This window comes from Melanostigma gelatinosum (assembly GCF_949748355.1).
Source record: "Melanostigma gelatinosum genome assembly, chromosome: 4".
Lineage (NCBI taxonomy): Eukaryota > Metazoa > Chordata > Actinopteri > Perciformes > Zoarcidae > Melanostigma > Melanostigma gelatinosum.
This window is the reverse complement of record NC_136637.1, coordinates 19873765-19894327: the sequence shown is the minus strand read 5'-3', so window position 1 is coordinate 19894327 and position 20563 is coordinate 19873765. Positions and strand designations below refer to the sequence as shown.

The window sequence follows — 20563 nt, the reverse complement described above, 5'->3', positions numbered from 1 at the left end:
TCGATCCGATAAATAGGATCCAAACCAGTTCAGTGCGGTTCCTTTGATGCCAATATAATGTTCCAGTCTCTGCAACAGGATGTAGTGGTCTATAGTGTCGAACGCAGCACTAAGGTCTAACAGGACAAGAACAGAGACGAGTCCTTTGTCTGATGCGATTAGAAGGTCATTAGTTATTTTTACCAGAGCTGTCTCTGTGCTATGATGCTTTCTAAATCCTGACTGAAAATCCTCAAATAAACTATTGTTACACAGAAAGTCACACAACTGATTTGCAACTGCTTTCTCAAGGATCTTAGAGAGGAAGGGAAGGTTAGAGATCGGTCTATAGTTGGCCAACACCTCTGGATCCAGAGTGGGCTTCTTAAGAAGAGGTTTAATCACAGCTACTTTAAAGGACTGTGGTACATGACCTGTTACTAAAGACAGGTTGATGATATCTAATAAAGTTGTGCTAATCAATGGTAGCACTTCTTTAAGCAGCCTAGTCGGTATAGGGTCTAAGAGACAGGTGGACGGTTTAGACGTAAAAATTGTTGAAGTCAGTTTGTCAAGGTCAATGGGAGTAAAGCCATCTAAACATATATCAGGGTTTACAGCTGTTTCTAAGGTTACTCTATTTGTGGAAAGATCGGTCGAGGGCAGGAGATTATTAATGTTCTCTCTAATAATTATAATCTTATCATTAAAGAAGTTCATGAAGTCATTGCTACTGAGGTCTATAGGGATACTCGGCACAACAGAGCTGTGACTCTGTCAGCCTGGCTACAGTGCTGAAGAAGAACCTGGGGTTGTTCTTCTTTTTCTCTATTAACGATGAGTAATAAGCTGCTCCAGCATTACGGAGGGCCTTCTTATGTCTTAAGACTGTCTCGCCAGAGTAACCGAGATTCTTCCAAGTTAGTGGAACGCCATGTTCTTTCAAGTTTTCGCGATGTTTGCTTTAATTTGCGGGTTTCAGGGTTATACCATGGAGCGAACCTCCTTTGTTTTACCAACTTCTTTTTTTAAAGGAGCAATAGAGTCTAGTGTCCTTCTCAGTGAGCTTGTAGCACTGTCGACAAGATGATCAATCTGGGTCGGACTAAAGTTAGCACAGGAGTCCTCCGTCACATCGAAGCATGGTATTGAGTTAAATACAGACGGAATCACTTCTTTAAATTGAGCTACGGCACCATCAGATAGACATCTAGTGTAGTAACTCTTGCTTAACGGTGTACACTCCGTTAGTAAGAATTCAAAGGTTATTAGATAATGGTCCGATAGAAGAGCGTTCTGTGGATAGACTATTAAATCTTCCATGTTCATGCCATAAGTCAGAACCAGGTCGAGAGTGTGGTTAAAACAGTGAGTGGGTTTCTGTACATTCTGACAGAAACCAATCGAATGTAATGAGATAAATGCAGTACTGAGGCTATTGTTCTCGACATCCACATGAATATTAAAGTCACCACCAATAATTACTTTCTGTTTTAAGGACTAGACTTGATAAAAACTGAAAAAATTCCGATAAAAATTCAGAATACGGACCTGGGGCCCGGTACACTATCACAAATATAACTGGCTGTATTGTTTTCCAGGTTGGGTGTGAAAGACTAAGAACCAAGCTTTCAAATGAGTTATAGTCTAGTTTAGGTTTAGGGTTTAATAATAGGCTAGAGTCAAAGATGGCTGCTACTCCACCTCCTCGGCCGGCGCCTCGAGGAATGTGAGTATTGATAAGACTTGGAGGAGTTGATTCATTTAGGCTGACATATTCATCATTACTCAGCCAGGTTTCAGTCAGACAAAATAAATCAATATGATTATCTGATATTAGCTCATTTACTCGTAGAGCTTTAGATGACAAATATCTGATATTTAAGAGTCCACATTTAATTATCCAATTTTGTTGTACTGTTGCGGTAGTTTTAACTTGGATTAAGTTATTTTGTTTAACTCCTCGATTGTTTATTTTTGATTTAATTAATTTAAGTGGCCGTGGGGCAGACACAGTCTATGTGGTTTTGCTTAAGTAACTGCTCTAATGGAAGCTCAGAGGAGTGTGTAAGACTGTTACTCTGCTTCCTGGTCTGATCTCTGGGTTGTCATGTACCAGGTCCATACAGAAACTGGGTCAGATTTGCAGAGATGAGATCTGCTCCATCCAAAGTAGGATGAATGCTGCCCCTCCTAAGCAAACCGGCCGCAAACCGGCCGCTTTTCCGAGGTTTTCTTTCAAACAGGAATTTCTTTTTCATTCACAATTCTTTTTAGACATAGAAGGCTTGTTGAAATGGAGAGCGGTATTTAGAGTTAAATCGGTCATCGTCTCGGTGCTGCTGAGCTCCATGTTTAACAATAACCCCCGGCTCCCTAACTCACACATACACAAAATCAATATTCCATCTACACCTCAGCCATCAGCCTCTGAGTTCGGCTCATCAGAATGCTCAATCGGTCAAAAATGGCATTTAAAAGGCGGCGAACAAACAAACACACACACACACCCTGATACGCACCAGCAATTTCTGACTGACAGGCACAAATGGCCAGGTCTAGAGCTGGGGGTGACGGATGTGTGTGTGCTGACAATGAAACAAATGCCCTGTGGAGAAAAAGGCGCTACACGGCACTCTTGGCACTGTCAGTTAGTGCGTAATGCAGTAACACACACAAGAGCTATCGCTTTGTATTCAGTCAGAAAATCCATCTTAATTAGACGTGATGCAAATGTTTCCAGCAGAATGGTTCATAAACACAAACAGTGACATCAGCTCACAAACACACAGGACAGACTTCATTGACACTGCTGAGGTCCCTGTTGATGAGACAGATAGAGAATGGATGGCCATCTGGGCTGGTGTTAATGCACCCTCAGCTGTTTTCAATCATATTGGATTATATCCAGTAAAAATGTGCTCAATAGATAATTCTAAATTCATCCCAACGTGGTTCTTGTGTTTGGTGTTTGCTGCATATATGTGGGAACAATCACCCACAAGAAAGTCAGACAGGTGAAGAAACGCATGTCAAACACATGACAACTTCCATGTCAACCAGGAAGTGAATCCGTAAATTGACCCTTCGCTAAGTCCTGCCCTCGAACGCAGACTGGCAAATCATAGCGTATCTTTGGCCAGCTCCGACAAGGGTTCCCCAACTATACAGCTCTGCTCCATAGTTTCTAAACATTACCGTTCTACATCAAAATGTGTGGAAATGACATTTGGAGAGGAAATTAGCACATCATTAATTAGCGTTATGACGTCTATGCTACGCTAGCTACTGAAGGTATAATGAATGTATACACATGCTGCTTTTGCTTTTTAATGATTGTATCAGTATATAAAGGCCATCCCAGCTTTAAAGGAAACAGTGACTTAATTTATCATCTTCCATCTCAATCGCCAGGTGAAGTGGTGGTTCACTTCTACACCGTAATCTAAAGACTTTAGGTTGGAGCTTTATCTTAACATGTTATTGTAGACAAATATTGTAGACTCTTCTATCTGCTTCTCTCTGAAAACCACTTTTACAGTTTTCCAAAAATCAGCCAATATACATTCAGGAAGTGGAGTTAGTGACAGTGTGGGCTCCATGGCAGCTTTGACAGCTTGATGGAGTAGCAGCGTGTGTGTGTGGGGAGGGGGGAGTTTAAGGATGACAGAAAAGAGGAATGCACACGATTGTTGGAGGTGCGGATCACGAAAGTACGGGTAAGAAGGAAGACAGTCACTCACTCGTAGCCACGATGCAAAAAAAATATTTCGACTTTTTTTTTTTTTGCATGGTGGCTACGAGCGAGTGACTGTCCTTCACACCTGTTCTTTCATGATCAGCGTGACGTTCCTCCAAATCATCCCCTCACCAGGTTTCTCCATCATTACCCACATGAGTGTTGAAGACCCCCCAGCAGAACTCTCTGGCGCTGGTTCCTCCCCCGCCAGAGAGTTTGACATTCTACGTCCCTAGAGCAGTATGCGATGCTAGGGGTCGACATCCATGGGTCCTCGCTTTTGCCTGCTGCCTGGCTCACAATGCTTTACTTTGAAGGAGATTTGGAGGATTAATTTATCGCCATGATTTTGCATATTTAAAGCACTTATATTCCTAGACCTGTAGTAGACTTGAAATAAATACAAAAGACAACTTAGTATTGCACTTCTATCAAATACAATCAATAAAATAAACCTGGAACATGCTACACAAGATAAAGATATCCTATTATGTGTCAAGATGGAGGAAGGGGAAGAGAATACAAATACATTGTGTCACAAGTTTCCAGACGGAAATATAACTTGTAAAACGCTGCAGTGCATTACCAAAGATTATCATAAATAATATAATAATAATAATAATAAAAGGCTGCTTTGAAGGTAGGAAAATCACCGTTAAAAATGTAAAACTCAAATATCCGGTTTTAAAAGATTCAAGATCTAATAGAAGCAAAAGTTTATTCCAATAATCGGACTTTGATGATGTGCAGTATAGCCCCGGATCAGAGCCAAATTTGTCCTGTTTAATTACATCACAGGTTATGAAGGTCAGAGCTCAAAGGGCCGGAAGCCACATTGGTCCTTGGTAGACCGCAATGGCTGCAGAAATCCACTGAGCCCAGAGGATTTGCATACATTTCCCTTGCCGCATGAGTTTCCTCTCACCGTTGCTCTGCCTGGAGCTCTCTGGGGAAATCCGTAGGCAGCAAGAGGCCACACAAGTACAAAAATCTGAGCTAAGAATAACAATAGCACAGAGTTTATTTCATGAATAATATGAACTAATAATAAATCCTTCTGTATGAATTATTTAAACATACAGCTGGGTATGACTTCTCAAAAAAAAACAAAAAAAATAAATAAAAAAAAAAAAAAAATTGCAACACTATAAAACATCAGTAAAAAACATCTTTATTCATCTCCATGACAAAAGAACTCATACGTGTGTCAAACTTCACTCTCACACGCACACACGCACACACGCACGGACGCACAGGAGACAATGATTTAGTTTGGCAAAGCGATGCACACAAACTACCAAAATAATACAGTTCAATGAAAAAGCAGCTTAAAAAGTAGGCATATTCTACTTCTTCAAACCAAAGTGAAGACTCCAGGCCACAAACGGACATTAATTCAGTCATGACGCACGCTGTATTACTGCTGAATAAGTAGTTATGTCTGACAGGAGTATCTAACTGCAGATAGAAAATATGTGGTTCCTCAGCACACAATTACTCAAATTAAAATCAAACCGCTCTGCAACTATTGATCGATGCATCGAAACGTGATTCACACACTCGTTAATTTCGTCAGTACAGCGTTACGTCAGACGGAAATCACTTCAAAGCCAAAGTGAAGTAAGTGGATGAAGCTTCTCCTCACAAATAAACTCCCCTTTCACTTGAAATGGTGAGAACAGAGGGTGTTTTATGAATGCAGATTTCTGTAATCTATGACTTCGTATCTCAGTCGGATCTTCCGTCTCTCATCTTAGGATAACAAGATAATTACCACAGAATTCACAGCTCTCCTAAAAATAAGAGGTTATGTCGAAATAACAAAAAAACAACAACTGCTCGTTACTTGAAAAGAAATGTAAGTTGTGAGCTTGAAATAATGACTAATACAATAGCATCATCCTCTTAAGTGGCTGAGAGGCCAAAACATGCACAAAACTCAGTGATTTGAAACGTGCGCTGCATTTAGGGACACGCAGCAAATACAACACTGCAGTGAGCTCGCAACACGATGAAAGGAGCAGCGTCTCGGAAGACCGACATGTTTTCAGAATAGCATTTCTAAAACAAAAAGCAAATCATAAAGCAAGAAAATATGACTACAATTTAGCATGGGAACTAAAAATAAAAACTGAATTCAAGAGAAAAAAACGTAACTTTTGAAAAATAATTTTCCACTTTTGTGTTGTAGTATAAATGTTGGCGCTGGGTATCACTTGAAAATATTCAATGCTGGTGCTGCTGATGCCGACATTTTCTACACAGACACCTAAAACTATAGTAAAGTTAGCTCCCAGGAAAATTATAAACATGTTTTTCCTCATTTAACAAAGTAGACACATTTGTGTTTGGAGTATGCGGCCCAAACGTTTAAAGGACATCTATGCAGTCAAACTAATTTATTCAGGAACTGTCTGATTTGAGCACAGATTTAAAATAGACAGAAGTGTGGTACAATCGAGTAAGCACAATGTATTACTTTGTTTCTGATTGGAGAGTATGTTGATTTTTGTCTCTTTTAGCCACTATTGAGTTTCCCTCATGAAACCTGATCTGAGGCAACTGACCCAAGCAGTCAATAATAGTAAAAACCCACAGGGCTGTTATCAACTCCTTAACTCAAAGTAAATATCTAACGCGGAAAAATATGCTGACCCTTTACATTTTTCATCAAAAAAATATATAGGCTTGTCTGTACATTATTATTTCATTATCTGTAAACGTTAGGCTCTTAAAAACACACTGATCTTAATAAAGGTAGATCCAAAAAAAATAAAATAAAAAAGCCATAAAACCATTGAACTCCTTTTCGATTGATCGATGTAAAATAAATAGAGATAAGTTAAAATGTACAAAATGAAAAAAAGCACTCGGTAGTTGAAAACACATCACACAGAGGAAAACTGGCTAACTTGGGCCTCAGTATGTTCGTGTCATTGGTACAGTTCTTGTTTAAAAGTCACAGGTTGAATTGAAATCTACGAGGCCGCGGCTCAGCCCACAGTTGTCACAGAAACAGAAACAGACTGTTTCAATCGACATACAGTTTCAGTTATTCAGTCACGTTGAACCAAAACTGGTTTCAGCATCATCGCGCCTCGTCAAGCTGTTGGACGGATGAAGTAGTGCATTTTGTAGTGTTAACCCCCTTTTCCTTTGGAAAGGAATACAAAAGGACTCCATTTCCCAGGTATCCTCTTGTACACAAGTTCACATCTGGGAAAAGTCTGAAAGGTTCTGTGGTTATGGATCCCAGACTGGATTACGAGTAGTTGTTGGTGAAGAGTTAAGGCCTGGGCTGGTTGAAGTGTGTGTGTGTGTGTGTGTGTAACATCAGGTCTACATCTGCTCCACCGGTGCGCCCTCTTCTTTGGGCGGAGGCTCTAATTGAATGGGAGTGACACTGTCTGGTTTCTTCACACTGAGATGGACAGACGGGAGGACAGAGACAGACAGTGGGGAGAGATAAGAGACGGAAAGATAGTGACATACTTCTTGTGTTTGCTGCTACAGATGGCGGTTGTTATCCTAAATAAATAAATTAAAGAAGTTCAGAGACATGTTATTTTTTTACCTACAGTATGAAAGAAAAAAAAAAGAAATAAAGAAAAAAAAAGAAAAAAAGAATGAAACCAATACAAAGAATGTTTGTTGCTGCTTTAAAACAAAAAAACCAAACCTTAAATAAGACTAGAGAAGAGGAAAAATCCACGGGAGGCTCAAGCTGAAGATACAGTAAATATCAGTCTTCTATGAAACGAGGGTGGATTGTGTTGAAAAGAACGACATTAGGACTGCAAGTGCTTTCCTGTTTTTGTACAGTGACTTATATGTTTCACTACAGTCAGAAAAGTAGAAGAGCCAAGCTGAAAATGGGAGAAAGGAGGATTGGACGTCCGTTCTCGTTTGATAGCGGGTCGTTGCAATAGTGTGTGTCCTCCTGCACACGTGGTGTAATAAATTCACGTCTGACTTTTAGCTTTCAACCACTTTGTGTATTAATTCTGGAGACACCTGTGAGGTGCACCCCCAGACCCATTTTCCACAATGGTGCGACCACAGTTACCCTACTCCTTAAGCGGGGATGTGGTTCCCCAAAACCTCAGATCTAGAGTTATAATTCTTACAAGCCGTCTCCGCTTCAGATGCACTTTTCAGGTTTCCGTTTCACAAGTGTCTGAGTGAGCAGATACACTCCAAATGTAATCGATCCAGCTGTCCGCTACGCCTGCGCCTCAACGAAGCCATGGCACAGCATGACAATGAGACTCACCTCTCTTAAAGTATTCATTCCTCAGATTTTTGGTGGAAAAGAAATAGCTTCAGTGCTGCTTTCATTACACAGCCGGTATAAGCAGGGTGTTAGCTTGGCCCCTCAAAGAGTCTTGGGAGACCAGAGGCACCAAAACTCAATACTGCAGCTCAGGCTGTGGTGCTAAAGATAGCCTCACTGCTACAGGCCGAAACCTCATCACAACACACGTTCAGCGCTGCACAGATAACTAGCTACACGCTATCATATTACCAAACCCTATATCTTATGATACTCTTAGATGTGTATAGACGTGGAGGTGTGAAGGCCATGATGTACTTCAAAGTGGACAGCAAACACGTACACCTTTTCTTATTATGACCTATTTTGCCTAAATTTTCAAACTTACGAGTACGGGGAGATTGGCACGGCCACCACCAGGACATGATTCCTTTTCCTGAAGAGCCGCCACAGTCCTTGGTGGTATCCCCGGACATCCAGGTCCCAAACATGGAGGCACTGAGCAGAGGACGGAGAAAGACCAGGAATATTATCCTGTTCCTCAATAAGACGGGGTTCAGTTCATGAGCCAAAAGCATAAAACATACTTGTGAAGTATTGTTTGGTTCCTGTGACAAATATAAGACGCCAATATCAATAAAATAAAAAAGACAAAAAATGGATTCAAACATAAAACTGCAGTACCTGACGGGAACAACATAGCTATGATCAAGTATAAAGCCAAAAGCATGTTGACAGTGAAGTTGATTCTCATAGAAATAAACCGTCACCGGCATGGACTCCTAAAGTCCAACCAGCCAGAGTTCCCGTTCTGTCTTACCTTGGCAAGCTCTGTCCAGGTGGATGTGTCCGTCTCTGTCTCCATCTTAATGAACATGATGTAGGTCTTCCCCTCGGAGTCTGGCAGGAACGAATCCTCACACGGGTTCTTAGTGTGGTCCAGTACCTCCGCTTCCCTGGGATCACACACACACACACACAGCAACATAAATATAACTTCATAATGTAATCTAAATCACTGATGGAATTTATTTTCTTAAATCGCACTCACTTCAACAGGTGCTGGATCTCCACTTCATAAGCATCTTGCTTTAAACTGTGAAGAACAAGAACACCAAGACTGTCACTGTGTTGCTTCATTATGTTCCACAAACAATTCAAGAACGTATGACATGAAAAGCAGCACATCAGTGAACAGAAAGTGTGTAACCTGAGTCAACACACCTGTCAACATTCCTCAGCTGCACATTGGGAACTGTGTTGAACCTGTGTTTCTTGAAATAGACCTCCTATGAGACAGAAAACTGTTCAATGAGACATAATATCTATATATCGTCTAGTAGAGCTTTACTTTGAAAATTAGAAAGAAAAAACAAACAGCACAACACTTTGACTGCTACAGGGCCGATAAAGACGGAGATGTTGAATTGTGTCGCCCCGGGTTATGGTGTTGTTGTATCATGGAGCCAAATTAAAGACCTTAATAAGCTCTCTCAGATCTTACATGAAAATAGCCGTTCATGTTGAGGCCGATGATGCCAAAATGGTACGAGCGGGACACGTCGGGGATGATGCACTCTCGGCCTTTCCTCTGCTCCGGCATTCGCATCCACATGTCCCAGTCCCACAGCTACAAGACCAACACACACAGAGATCATCCACACTTCATAATATCTTCAACACAATCTCACGCACATTTAAAAAAGGACCATGCATGTAGTTCTGCATGTTCTAGCCGCTTACATTTAATGTAAACTTTACATACACATTGCTGAGCATTTCCCAAATGATACCATAATTCTTAAAACTGATTTCCTTCCTTATAGGCAGCCATTAGTTTTAGTTCATTCTATGAAAATGAACTTGCATGTATTAGAAACTTGTTGTGGATAGATAATCCAGATATTCTCCTTTTTGCTCTGGTTTAGTCTTCGCCAACTCTTAAGAAAAAATAAATAAAACTTTAAGTGCTAGATACTCCACTTTCTTAAGAAGCTAGCCACTAACTTTGTCTGCAAAAGTAAATGCATGGAAAAAATAAAATCATAAAAGCTGACCAGGGCATTTTCAAAGAGATGAACTGAAACCAATCGGAGTTTTTGGAAATCCATCTGATGCAATTTTGAAAATGGCCAGCTGGGATCTGCACAGCTGGTAACAGGTTTAGGAAAACACCCAAAAGCACTGGTAAAGATTCTTAAATGCTGCACCTTCTCAGGCGTCGGCCACTTTGGCTCTAGTTCGTCCTTGTAGAGGCTCTTCTTCAGCACCCAGCCCAGACCGGGCATACTCTCCACTCTGTACAGCAGGGCCGGGTCCTCTGCTGTGTGTTCATAGCCCTGTACAACAACAACAACAGCAACAGCAGCAGCACCGGTCAGTGACGCATGGACATTTTGTGTGGGCATCAAGTCTTCCTGCTGGTCAGTCAGTGGGCAGGAAGAAAATGAAAACAATAAAGAGACTCATTCAGATGTTCCGTATAAACAGATCCTGTGGTTGTCCACCCACTGTGGACGATGTTAAGTCACACCCTCAGGTTAGAAGAAAACTGATAGATCGCCTCATCACATGCTCTATTGTTGAGCTCACTCCAAACAATCCTCAAACCTCCAGAGATGTTCAGACATTCAGACGTCAGTTACGCAACCATTAACAGCTAAACACACATTACACCTGCATCTACACTGCAACAGGATAACGATTTCATGTAGTCGTCATGCTTGTTGCTGTCTGAACTAGGCTGCATGCGTATTTGGGAAGGTATGGGATGAAAAGAAGAGTCAACAGTAAACAGTGGACAGGCAAAGACAAATTACTAAAGGGCTGTTAAACAGATAAGTCACAGAAAACCAGAGGCTTGATGGTGACGGGCTGGTACAGTTTGAGCAGGTGAAGCAGTCGGCACTCACCTGGTCGTTCCAGGCTGAAATACAGTACAGGCTGTCATCCTCATCCAGCAGGTGGAGGGTCTGACTCAGAAAACTGCAGGAGAAACAGAAAAGCAACAATAGTACAGACTATTATTAAAAACCGCCTTGTTGGGCAACAGTAAACTCAGGGAGGAGAATGTAAGACAAAATATTATTGTATAATAATAGAGTAGAGAACTTAAGACCCACACACATACTTAAACTACATGGCCAGAAATCAGTAGACACCTGATTTGTGATGGTTGATTATGTCATTCAAAGACAGGTACACACATCAGGCTAGCAGCAGGTCAGTATGAAGCCAGTGTTATTTTTTATGGAGGGGAAGCATTAGAATGGCTGAAGAAATCTACAAATTCAGACAAAGAATGTTTTAATGATGACTGAATCATCATTTCAAATGTAAAATAATTTTGTATTTCTATAGACCGACAGCTGCAAAATATAATTCAGGATTATGAGGACTCCCAAGCACCCTGGAAGATGATTTTTCTTTAGCAGTAACAGGCTTGTCCTTGTTGACAGAAGCCTAAAGCTCGTTTCAGAGAACAACCTGGCACTAAAAGTTGAGTGCTTCTGAGCTATTTGAAGCCGGCGATTCAAAAAGGGGGCCGGTCAGCCCAGAGGGGGGAGCTGGAACTATTACAGCCGCAAAACGCACAGTTCAAAGCCGAGTCCGTCCAACAAAGGAAGGACTGGGGTTTCTGATGGCGGTGAACGCAGCTTTATCACTGCGACTCTGCTGCCATCTAGTGGCGGTTCTGGCAGCTGAGCGGCTTAGTGGGCTTTCTTTGCCGACGCCGTCAAGTCCAGAACATGTTATGCAACACGGTAGTAAGGGGCTCCACATAACCGTTTATCATATCTTATATCCATATAAATGATGCATAGATCTCCTCTAATGTAATCCTTGATTGATTGTGCATTCAGTTGGTTTGGAGACTGAATGTCCTCATACAAGGAAATCAGACTCCAAAGATGACAGTCTCAAAAAAGGAACATCTGTTTCCAATATCGAAGAAAGGCGTCTACCCACCGACCCATAATGCCCCAAAACTAGAAAAAAAGATAAAAACTATTTGCCACAGATGTCAAACCAAATTTAAGATTCAAACTCCAATTGTAAGATTAAGTGATGATTAAATTACACATCTGCTGATGCACGTTAATATATCTGCTTGTTATTTATTACAGGTTTTATTCTCGTCACTTGTAAAGAGAAAATAGGGCATAAAGACTTTAATGTTAAATAAAGGGGTTTTATAAAGTGAAGTCAACCCCTGAGGTGTAATATGAAGATAAGCCTTGTATATCAATATTTTATCAATTAATCAGTTGATTTATCTATTTTACACAATAGATGAGAAAATACATACATGAAACGTGAGAAATAGGGGGGGAAATGTTTTTTTCTGTCTAACCAACAGTTTAAAACTTTTAGACTCACTATATTTAGATTTACTATCCAGTATAGTGTGTGTGTGTGTGTGTGTGTGTGTGTGTGTGTATATATATATATACACATATATATATACACACACACACACACACACATACACACACACACACACACACACACACACATATAAGTTGACTCACTGTGTCAGCTCTACTCAGTTATATGTAGTCGTGTTTGTGCATACGGGAGGACGTACCTGAAGAAGTCGATGGAGATATCCAAGTCTTCTTCTAGGACGATGGCAAAGCCGGCCTCCTGATGAAAATTTAAAAAATAGCACACGCTGGGTCAGCGCTGTCGTGAGACGTCGAAGGTATTCAATGAACAAATGAAAAGATACAATAAATAAAGTTTAAAAAAAAGTTGTTGCTCTTAATTCAAAAAACACATTTCACTGCTCATTCATCAAGTACATGAACGAGTAACATTGTCGTTTGTATTGACAAAAAGAAACTAAAGCACTCACTGGGTGAAGGTTGAAGGTTGCAGTCAGACTCGCCTTGTAGTGCTGCGACAAAGAGCAGAATAAAGTAGCTGAAACGTATTAAAGCAAAACATCTGGACGTCTTCTGTTATTTCTGTGTGATGCACGCAGTGGAAACATGAAATCCAGGTAAAAATGGCTTAAATTAATTAGTCTAATTCAGGGTATTTTACAGTGAAAATATGTAATAAGTATCATGTATTAACTCTTAAACGGGGCGCTGACTGTTTACCTGGGACACTCTGGCATTCTTTATGCTGATGGGTGTGTGCTGAACTCCCTTCAGTCCAAACAGCTCTACGACATCCATAGGCTCCTGGGTCGAAAACACATGCAGAGATGTACGAGTGGTTGAGCGGTTTATCAAGGTACCAGGTTATTTTAAAAAAACATTAAGTTCCTGTTCTTGTGTATTTCAAGTGTATTGTGTATTTTCCTGTATGGCTGTTTATGTTTGGACATTCAACATTTGAGACATTTTGAACCCTGTTCGAGTGCTGATGTTAGCGGGTTTTTAACTGGGATAAACAAAGCACGATTTGTTTTACCAGCACTTAAACTCCGGTATTGTATCAACACTATTATTTACAGGTGAACCCGTAGCTTTACACCCATATTGCCACAGTGTTAGTACTTGTGGTGTGTACTGACCGGCACCATGGATGCATATGATGTGAGAAAAAAAAAATAGAGAGAGCGAGTGAGGAAAGAAAAACCTGGTACCTCGTAATATCCATCGATGAAGACGGTGATCATCAGCGGGTTGCTGCCGTGAGCTGAAAGAAGAGACCTCAGCATCCTGAAAACAGACAACATTTTGTTTTAGGCAAAGGAGATGAATGAGAGCAACTGATTTTTATCAGAAGAGTATGTGATTTGTTCCAATCACACAAAGGTTGGACAGCTATATATGGGGTCAGATCGGTCTCAGTATTAATGAAAACACACAGAAGGATAGACAAATGTAATTTGTGCTTCATATATAAGTGACGCTCTCCACAAAAACACTTTTTAATGCACATTGAAATAGCTATTTTACAATTCCACAAAAATAAGTAACCTTGATATGGGGCAAGAAGGCTGTTTTTACAAAAATAATAATTTCAAAGTCCATGTTTTGTCTTCTATTATTCCAGTATTATTTCCTGATGTTTTAGGAATTTGCCGTGGTATTGTATCAAAGCCATGATTTTGGTATTGTGACAAACTATTTCAGATCTTACCTGTAGAGATAGTTGGGTCTGTTCCCCGCTATGACGGCCACTGGGACATTCAAGACATTACTGTTGTGAAGCTGGAGAGAGACAATAAAGTGAGTTCTTCAGCTGAGTTTTGTTTTGACAAGAACACGTAGAGCAACATTTTCTGTGACTCTAGACTGGAACGGTTCAGCGCAGGAATATGCTTATTCACTCTCCGGCAGAGAGTTAGATGAGAAGATTGACGTGACTCATGTCTGTAAGGTAAATATGAAGACAATGCCAGCAGCCTGTTATCTAAGCTTAGCATGAAGAAAGGGAACAGGAAACCTGGCTCATTGCAAACATAAACAAAGTCTCTCTATTAATGTAAATATCACAAATTAGTTCACAATTTTTCAAGTCTGTCTATCGCGAGGTGAAGACTGAAACCGGTTTTGCTCGCTGGTCATCCTTTCATTATCCCGATGCAAGTAATTGTGGGTAAAATCCACAGTGCTCGTTCTGTGCAAAAGTAGAAAGTGAATAGGTGTCATTTCCAAAATATGCTTTAACTTAACCGTAAAGATTTGAATTAAGTTAATTGTGCAGCTTTAAAATGACCTTGCCAAAAGTAACTAAATCAGAGGTATTTACCAAACCGCTGATTGCTTTAAAAATCTATATAGTGTCAAAAATTCAGACTCATCTCCCTCGTTACTCTTTACGCTCTTCTGTCCTTCTCAGTTATGTGCAGCTCAATGAAACGAACATCTGTCACGAGTCCTGCTGTGTGTCTTACAGGGTCAGGGTTGAACTCGATGGGCGCCGGGTCTTTGCAGCTGCAGATGCTGCCGTATCCTTCCACTTTGCCGCAGAATACCTTCCTCCTCTTGTTGAGCTCCGTGTCTGCCCAGTGGCACTCTGCCTCTGCAGGACGGAGGACCACATTCAGTTCGTTAAACATCTCCATCGCGTGCTAGCAGGCTCAGCTTTAGAGATTAAGACATCGAGAGAATGTCCCACCTTTCACCGACTGGATCTTTTGGAGTTTGGTTAGGTTTCGGCCTTCAAGGTGCGTCGCAATATGAGCAATTAGACAGATTTCCACACTCGCTAGATCTTACCTTCAGAGGCGGTGAGCTGCACCTCAGTCTTCAGCAGCACCGGGTCTCCCCAGGTGGACAGAGCTGGAGACTTTGTGTGCTTTTCTCCATACACCTGACCTGGAACCCCAAACACACAGGTAACCTCATGAAGCAAGCTTCATTAAACTTATTATGAATTCTAACTTAATCCTCGCCTGTCTCCCCCCTTCACTGAGCTCGTACTCTCTTGTTTTTCTTCTTGTTGACTACATGCGATAGTGGAAAATAGACACCAGTGTAAAGTGTTGTTGTAAACTTGAGGGGCGAGTGAGTCTGGTCCCGTAGCCAAAACGGACGTGTTGCTACTAGCTACCAGCGAGACAATGAAAAACAATCCGGACATTTTAGTCTTGAGGCTTTTTTGTGCCCGATACGCTCAGAAGTTTCATTGATCTGCATTATCAGCTGATGATTTCTAAACACTGTTTTCTGTCATGGTCCATGTTATTTAATGTCCTTAATCAATAGCTGGCCAAGTAAATTATCAGTAACTGAATAATCATTGAATGTAATAAGCAATTACGTTATACAACACGACATGAAAGCTTCACTGAGGCCCAACGGTCAGACAGATATCCGAGCCACGAATAGCGATTTCTCCTCAACTCCACTTTGCGTTTAGAAACTTAATTTTTTAAATTCTAACACAACAGCCTGGTGTTAAATCAGCTGTGGATTTAAAAAAAAAAAAAAAAAAAAAACTCTTCCAGGCAGACATGTTGTGGTTTAGTTTTTCAAATATCATCAGTCAACCACAGACCACACACAAAAGATCTACGTCCACTTGTAAAGTGAAAGTTTGCTTCTCTACCTCCTTTCTTCACCACCAGAGTCCACATGTCCCTCCAGCTGAGGTTGAGGGACACCTGGCTGCCGAGACTCTTCAACAGGTTCTTCGCAGCCTCCTTTAGGTGGAACGTGCCCTCATCCTGCAGGACAAAAAAAGGGCATCTTTTCACAAGTCCACATGACACATGAATAACTGATATCCAATTCTTCTTTGAGACAGTTGCAGTGACGGACCTTTATGGTGAAGATGAGGACTCGACCCCGGGTCACCATGTTGAGGAAGAGGATCATGGCCTCGTCCTCGTGGGGAGAGTAGGTGTCGAATATCCTCTTGGCCATCACATGACCCTGAGACAAACAGACAGTTTCATTCAGCACCTGTTTGTTTGTTGGGTATCACACGACAATCAGAAATAGTATCAACGCTACACAACCAAACATGGGATGAAATGAGTAAGGAAGTAAAAGCCGTAAAACTGTAATGAGGGAAAAGTTGTTTGTTTAACATTAACAGACAGAAAGCGCTTACAGTTGCCTGGTTGAGAACTATCACATGGACGCCTCTGCCTTGCTCTGGCATATCATCCTCCAACACCTGCAGGAAAATGAAGATACGCTCAGTCAGACATTTTTGCTTCATATTCTTGTCCAGAAGACACAGTATTATATTTGAACTCACTGTGGTGCCGTCCACTGCCACGTAGACCTTGGAGCGGCTGGAGTACACCTCGATGTCTAGGACCTTGCGTCCGTTAGCCGGCCTGCGTGGGGTCTCCAGGTTGGGTATTGTGTCCTCTAAAAAGGAGCATAGAAACAAGATTAGTTTCTCCCTAGTGAAGCCGTGCTGAGATGCAAAACACGTTTCATAACAGTGCGTCAAATTACATTCCCAAAACAAAAGGCATCTCTGTAATCAGGTGTAGTCCTCAATAACAGACTTGGACAAGTCAGAAAAAGGTGAGATTTCTACCTTGTTAAAAGACCCACCCACAGATCCACCTGAACAGTCTCATAGTGAGAACAAGCATTGCTTAAACTTGCTGAACCTTCAGAAAAAACATTCCAGTGGACATCCTCGGGACACCAACTAGCAGTGCTTTAAAGGAAATTATGCGAAAGACATCTATAGTCATGGTTTCACTCTCTGTATACATCACAAAACTTCAATAAGGAGTTAGAACCAGCTGATACAAAATACACATGTGATATTACTGACAGAGCAGAAAACGTTTCTAAATTTGAAATAAGGTCTCATCAAGAGTTTAAGAGGCTTACCGATTGATTCGATTGTCATATTCTGCTCTGGAAACCTTGCCCACTTAAAGTAATTCTACAGTATTTTTCCCGATAGATATTATTGGAATTGCAATTGTTACAACAAACACACAGTCGCTATTTTTTGCAACACAATAAATGACCAAACAACATGCCAAAGTCACATCTTAGCCTAAAGCTGCAACTAGAGCATTCAGTGCTTGTGCTAGTCCGAACGTTACAGAAATGATGTAAACAGAAAGAACACTAGACAATGTTTCTCACCATATTCGTGAGCCGCTGCGTCTTCATCAGCTACTCTTCTTGTGTCCAAGATGAGTTTGATGTTGACGATCACAGTTATCAACAGAAACAGCACAGCGCCAGCCTGCGGGACGAAGAGACGTACCCTTTAAAATCTGAAATGAACGTTTCAAGGCCGGTAGGTTATTTGCCGTTACCAATCATGTCATCTACTAACTGTGCACTCCCATCACGGAATGACAAAGCATTAACCTCTTCACCATTTCAACTGCCTGATTATTACCACTGCCAAATAGAGACGGCCAATAACTGCCCAATAGCTAAATACAACCGGAAAGATTAAAGGGAACGTGTGGTATGGTGAAAGATCAGATTTCGTTTGTGTAGGTATTTAAGAAATCAGGTTACAATAACGTAACACTCCCTTAAAAAAAAATCATGATGACTGAAAGCAGGTCGCAAGCAGCAATCCATCTTGCAACTTTTACTTTGAAAAGACAAAGCAACATTTCCTGAGAAGAGTTTCCATTATACCTTTACTCACCTGTCTACCACAAATACATATATATAACTGTATTATATATGTTATATTGTATCCCTACTTTATAACTATATTATATATATTGTATGTCTTAGATTGTAATTTATTTCTTGCTTAATTATCTTTTCCTACATATTGTGTGAGCGTCGTTGGAGGGAGCTTGAGATTCAAGATTAACATTCTCAACTACTTCTTCTCTGTGGCTGTTTTGTACACGATAAAGACCAATAACTTGTAACATGTTGGATAGATGAAGTATTGAAAGAGTGGACTAACATGGTCACGTGAACCAAAACAGTTTTGTAAAAGCAAAGTTTTGTAAACTTAAGTGTTTTTTTAATGAAGCGCTGGCTGTGCAGTTTTATCAATGGGATTTGTCTGTGCTGCTGCTGCTGCTGATGATGAAACACACATCAACTCCAGCAGAGCTCCACCGTCAGAGACAGTCGTGCTTCACGTAACGTTACCTGACAGAACCGACGAATCGTCCTCTTGTTGGTTAGTTTGTATTTCCAGGTGAGGTACAAGCTTCTTTGTTGGCGAGGGATGAAAGGTTTGGCTCTGGGATTGGGGGTCCAGGTCTCCATCCCGGGACACCGACAGCCGCCGACAACAGAGCTCAGACCCTCCGCCTGGCCTCCTCCACCTCCTGCTCCAGGGGCATGCACTGCTCCACAACACACGCCGAGACACGACTGGTTGTCACATCGTCATCTGAAAAACACGAATATACCACGACACGGGTCAGAAATGAAGTTAGCAAAGCACGAAGTTCAGCTAACGACAGCTAGCTGACTATTTCTACAGCAGCAAATTAAGTAGGTATTTCTAGCTCACTAGCTCAGTTTCACACACTCCAGTCGTCTCTTTTCTGCTGAGATATTAACGTTACTACTCACAGGGTCGTCAGTAAATCCGGCATTATCGTTTCAATCTCGTAGCCTGCAGCAAGATCCAGAAAAGTCGCTTGTAGCTGCCGCTACATGCCCGGTGTTTACGTCGCAGAGCAAAGACGTCACCAAGCTTCTTCTTCTCCTTTTAAAAATCATCCCCTTCTTTTCTTCTGTGACTCTCTCTGCACTATATACAAACGTAGGCTCATTACTGCCCTCAACAGGACGAATAATGAATGACATTAGTCTCCATTCATTTTTTTAAGACGTAGCTCCAGCGACTGTCATGAATTATTTATATTTTATAATATTTTTGAAAGGTAAATCTGGTTCCTTGGTGTTGTTTAACAACACTTGGAGTACAACAAAGTTTGTGGTGTTTCCAATGCCCTCAATTTACCCTGGTTTAAAAAACAACGACATGATTGTGTATGAAAATATAACCTTAATATAGACATGATAATGCTTGACAACCAATAATACACGTTTTTAGTTTTTGTGGTCTTTCTTCAATTCAATTCAATTTATTTTGTACAGCCCAAAATCACAAATTACAAATTTGCCTCAGAGGGCTTTACAATATGTACACATTTGACATCCTCCTTGTCCCGGGACCCTCACATCGGAGCAGGAAAAACTCCCCCAAAAAAACTCTTTAACGGGGAGGAAAGAGGAAGAAACCTGTGGGAGAGCAACAGAGGAGGGTTCCCTCTCCCAGGATGGACAGAAGTGCAATAGATGTCATGTGTAGAACTTGGCTACATTGAGCAAGGTTTTTCGAGCCATCTCGTCTGGATCAAAGGATTTGACTATGCACTGTGTGTAAAGAGAATACACACACACACACACACAGCTGATCAGCTTCCATATTTATGTAATTGTATTAAAGCAATTGTCCTTCTGGATTGAAGTTGGTGAATGGAAAACTTAAAAACACCTTTAACTTCATTTCATTTTTTTATATTTGAATACATGAAATTACAAACAGGAAATTTGACTTTGACTGCATTTAACCCACCCTAAGCATCCAAGCATTGGGGATCAGTGTGTCGCACAAGGGCCACAGCTGCCCCCAGCTTGTTAAAGACTTAAAAAATAAAGTTTAGGGAATTGACTTGGAATTTGTCAGTCTTGAATCTGGACTTTGTTAAGGCTAAAATCTCCTCACAATGAAAATGGAGCAGGCTAGCACACGTGGAATGATAGCTTTTCAGTCACACGGCGCTAAAAACATTACCGAAACTGATTTACAATTATAAGGAATTTAATTCCACTGATGTAAGCACGATTACAGTTATACATTGGAGTGTACACTCCTATGACATATTAAAACAATAAAACCCCATTTGCAAAAAACCTCGCTCGGCTCCTCCGGTGAAAACACATCTGTCGTCCGGGAGCATCCAGGTGAGAGAGAGAGCGAGGAAAAAGTCTTCAAAATAAACCTCCCACATTTGTTCGAAACACCTCCTCCTCCGTTTATCCCGATTCCTATTGGCTAACTTCCAGGAGTGTATTCTACTGTCTGGCTCTGAGTTCATCATCACATTCAATGACTGTCAGTTACGTTTTAAACCCTTCTATAATAATCCTTCAAAATAAAAGTTATACTTCTGCACTTGGCAGAAG

The 20563-nt window shown here is 41.0% G+C and overlaps 1 protein-coding gene across 1 annotated transcript; it reads right to left on the bottom strand.

Moving 5' to 3' along the window:
- Positions 1 to 4869: 4869 nt before the first annotated feature.
- pomgnt1 (protein O-linked mannose N-acetylglucosaminyltransferase 1 (beta 1,2-)) lies at positions 4870 to 19040 on the bottom strand. Its single transcript, XM_079267529.1, has 22 exons — positions 18941 to 19040; positions 18509 to 18755; positions 17522 to 17624; positions 16662 to 16777; positions 16512 to 16577; positions 16217 to 16330; positions 16005 to 16122; positions 15173 to 15271; positions 14848 to 14975; positions 14091 to 14161; positions 13591 to 13666; positions 13100 to 13183; positions 12850 to 12891; positions 12580 to 12638; positions 10904 to 10976; positions 10202 to 10330; positions 9496 to 9621; positions 9216 to 9280; positions 9043 to 9087; positions 8812 to 8947; positions 8380 to 8489; positions 4870 to 7139 (listed from the first exon to the last, which is right to left on the bottom strand). Exons 2-22 carry the CDS (start codon positions 18626 to 18628, stop codon positions 7058 to 7060), a joined length of 1962 nt encoding a protein of 653 aa, XP_079123655.1. The 5' UTR covers positions 18629 to 18755; positions 18941 to 19040; the 3' UTR covers positions 4870 to 7057.
- Positions 19041 to 20563: the final 1523 nt, after the last annotated feature.

Excerpts from the sequence above, each read along its gene's own strand:
- pomgnt1 (XM_079267529.1), bottom strand. The coding sequence starts at position 18,628 with ATGGAGACCTGGACCCCCAATCCCAGAGCCAAACCTTTCATCCCTCGC. Across the intron at positions 15,272-16,004 it reads TCTGGTGGTGAAGAAAGGAG|GTCAGGTGTATGGAGAAAAG; the intron begins GTAGAGAAGCAA and ends TTGGGGTTCCAG. Across the intron at positions 10,977-12,579 it reads ATCTCCATCGACTTCTTCAG|TTTTCTGAGTCAGACCCTCC; the intron begins GTACGTCCTCCC and ends TTTCTCCTGCAG.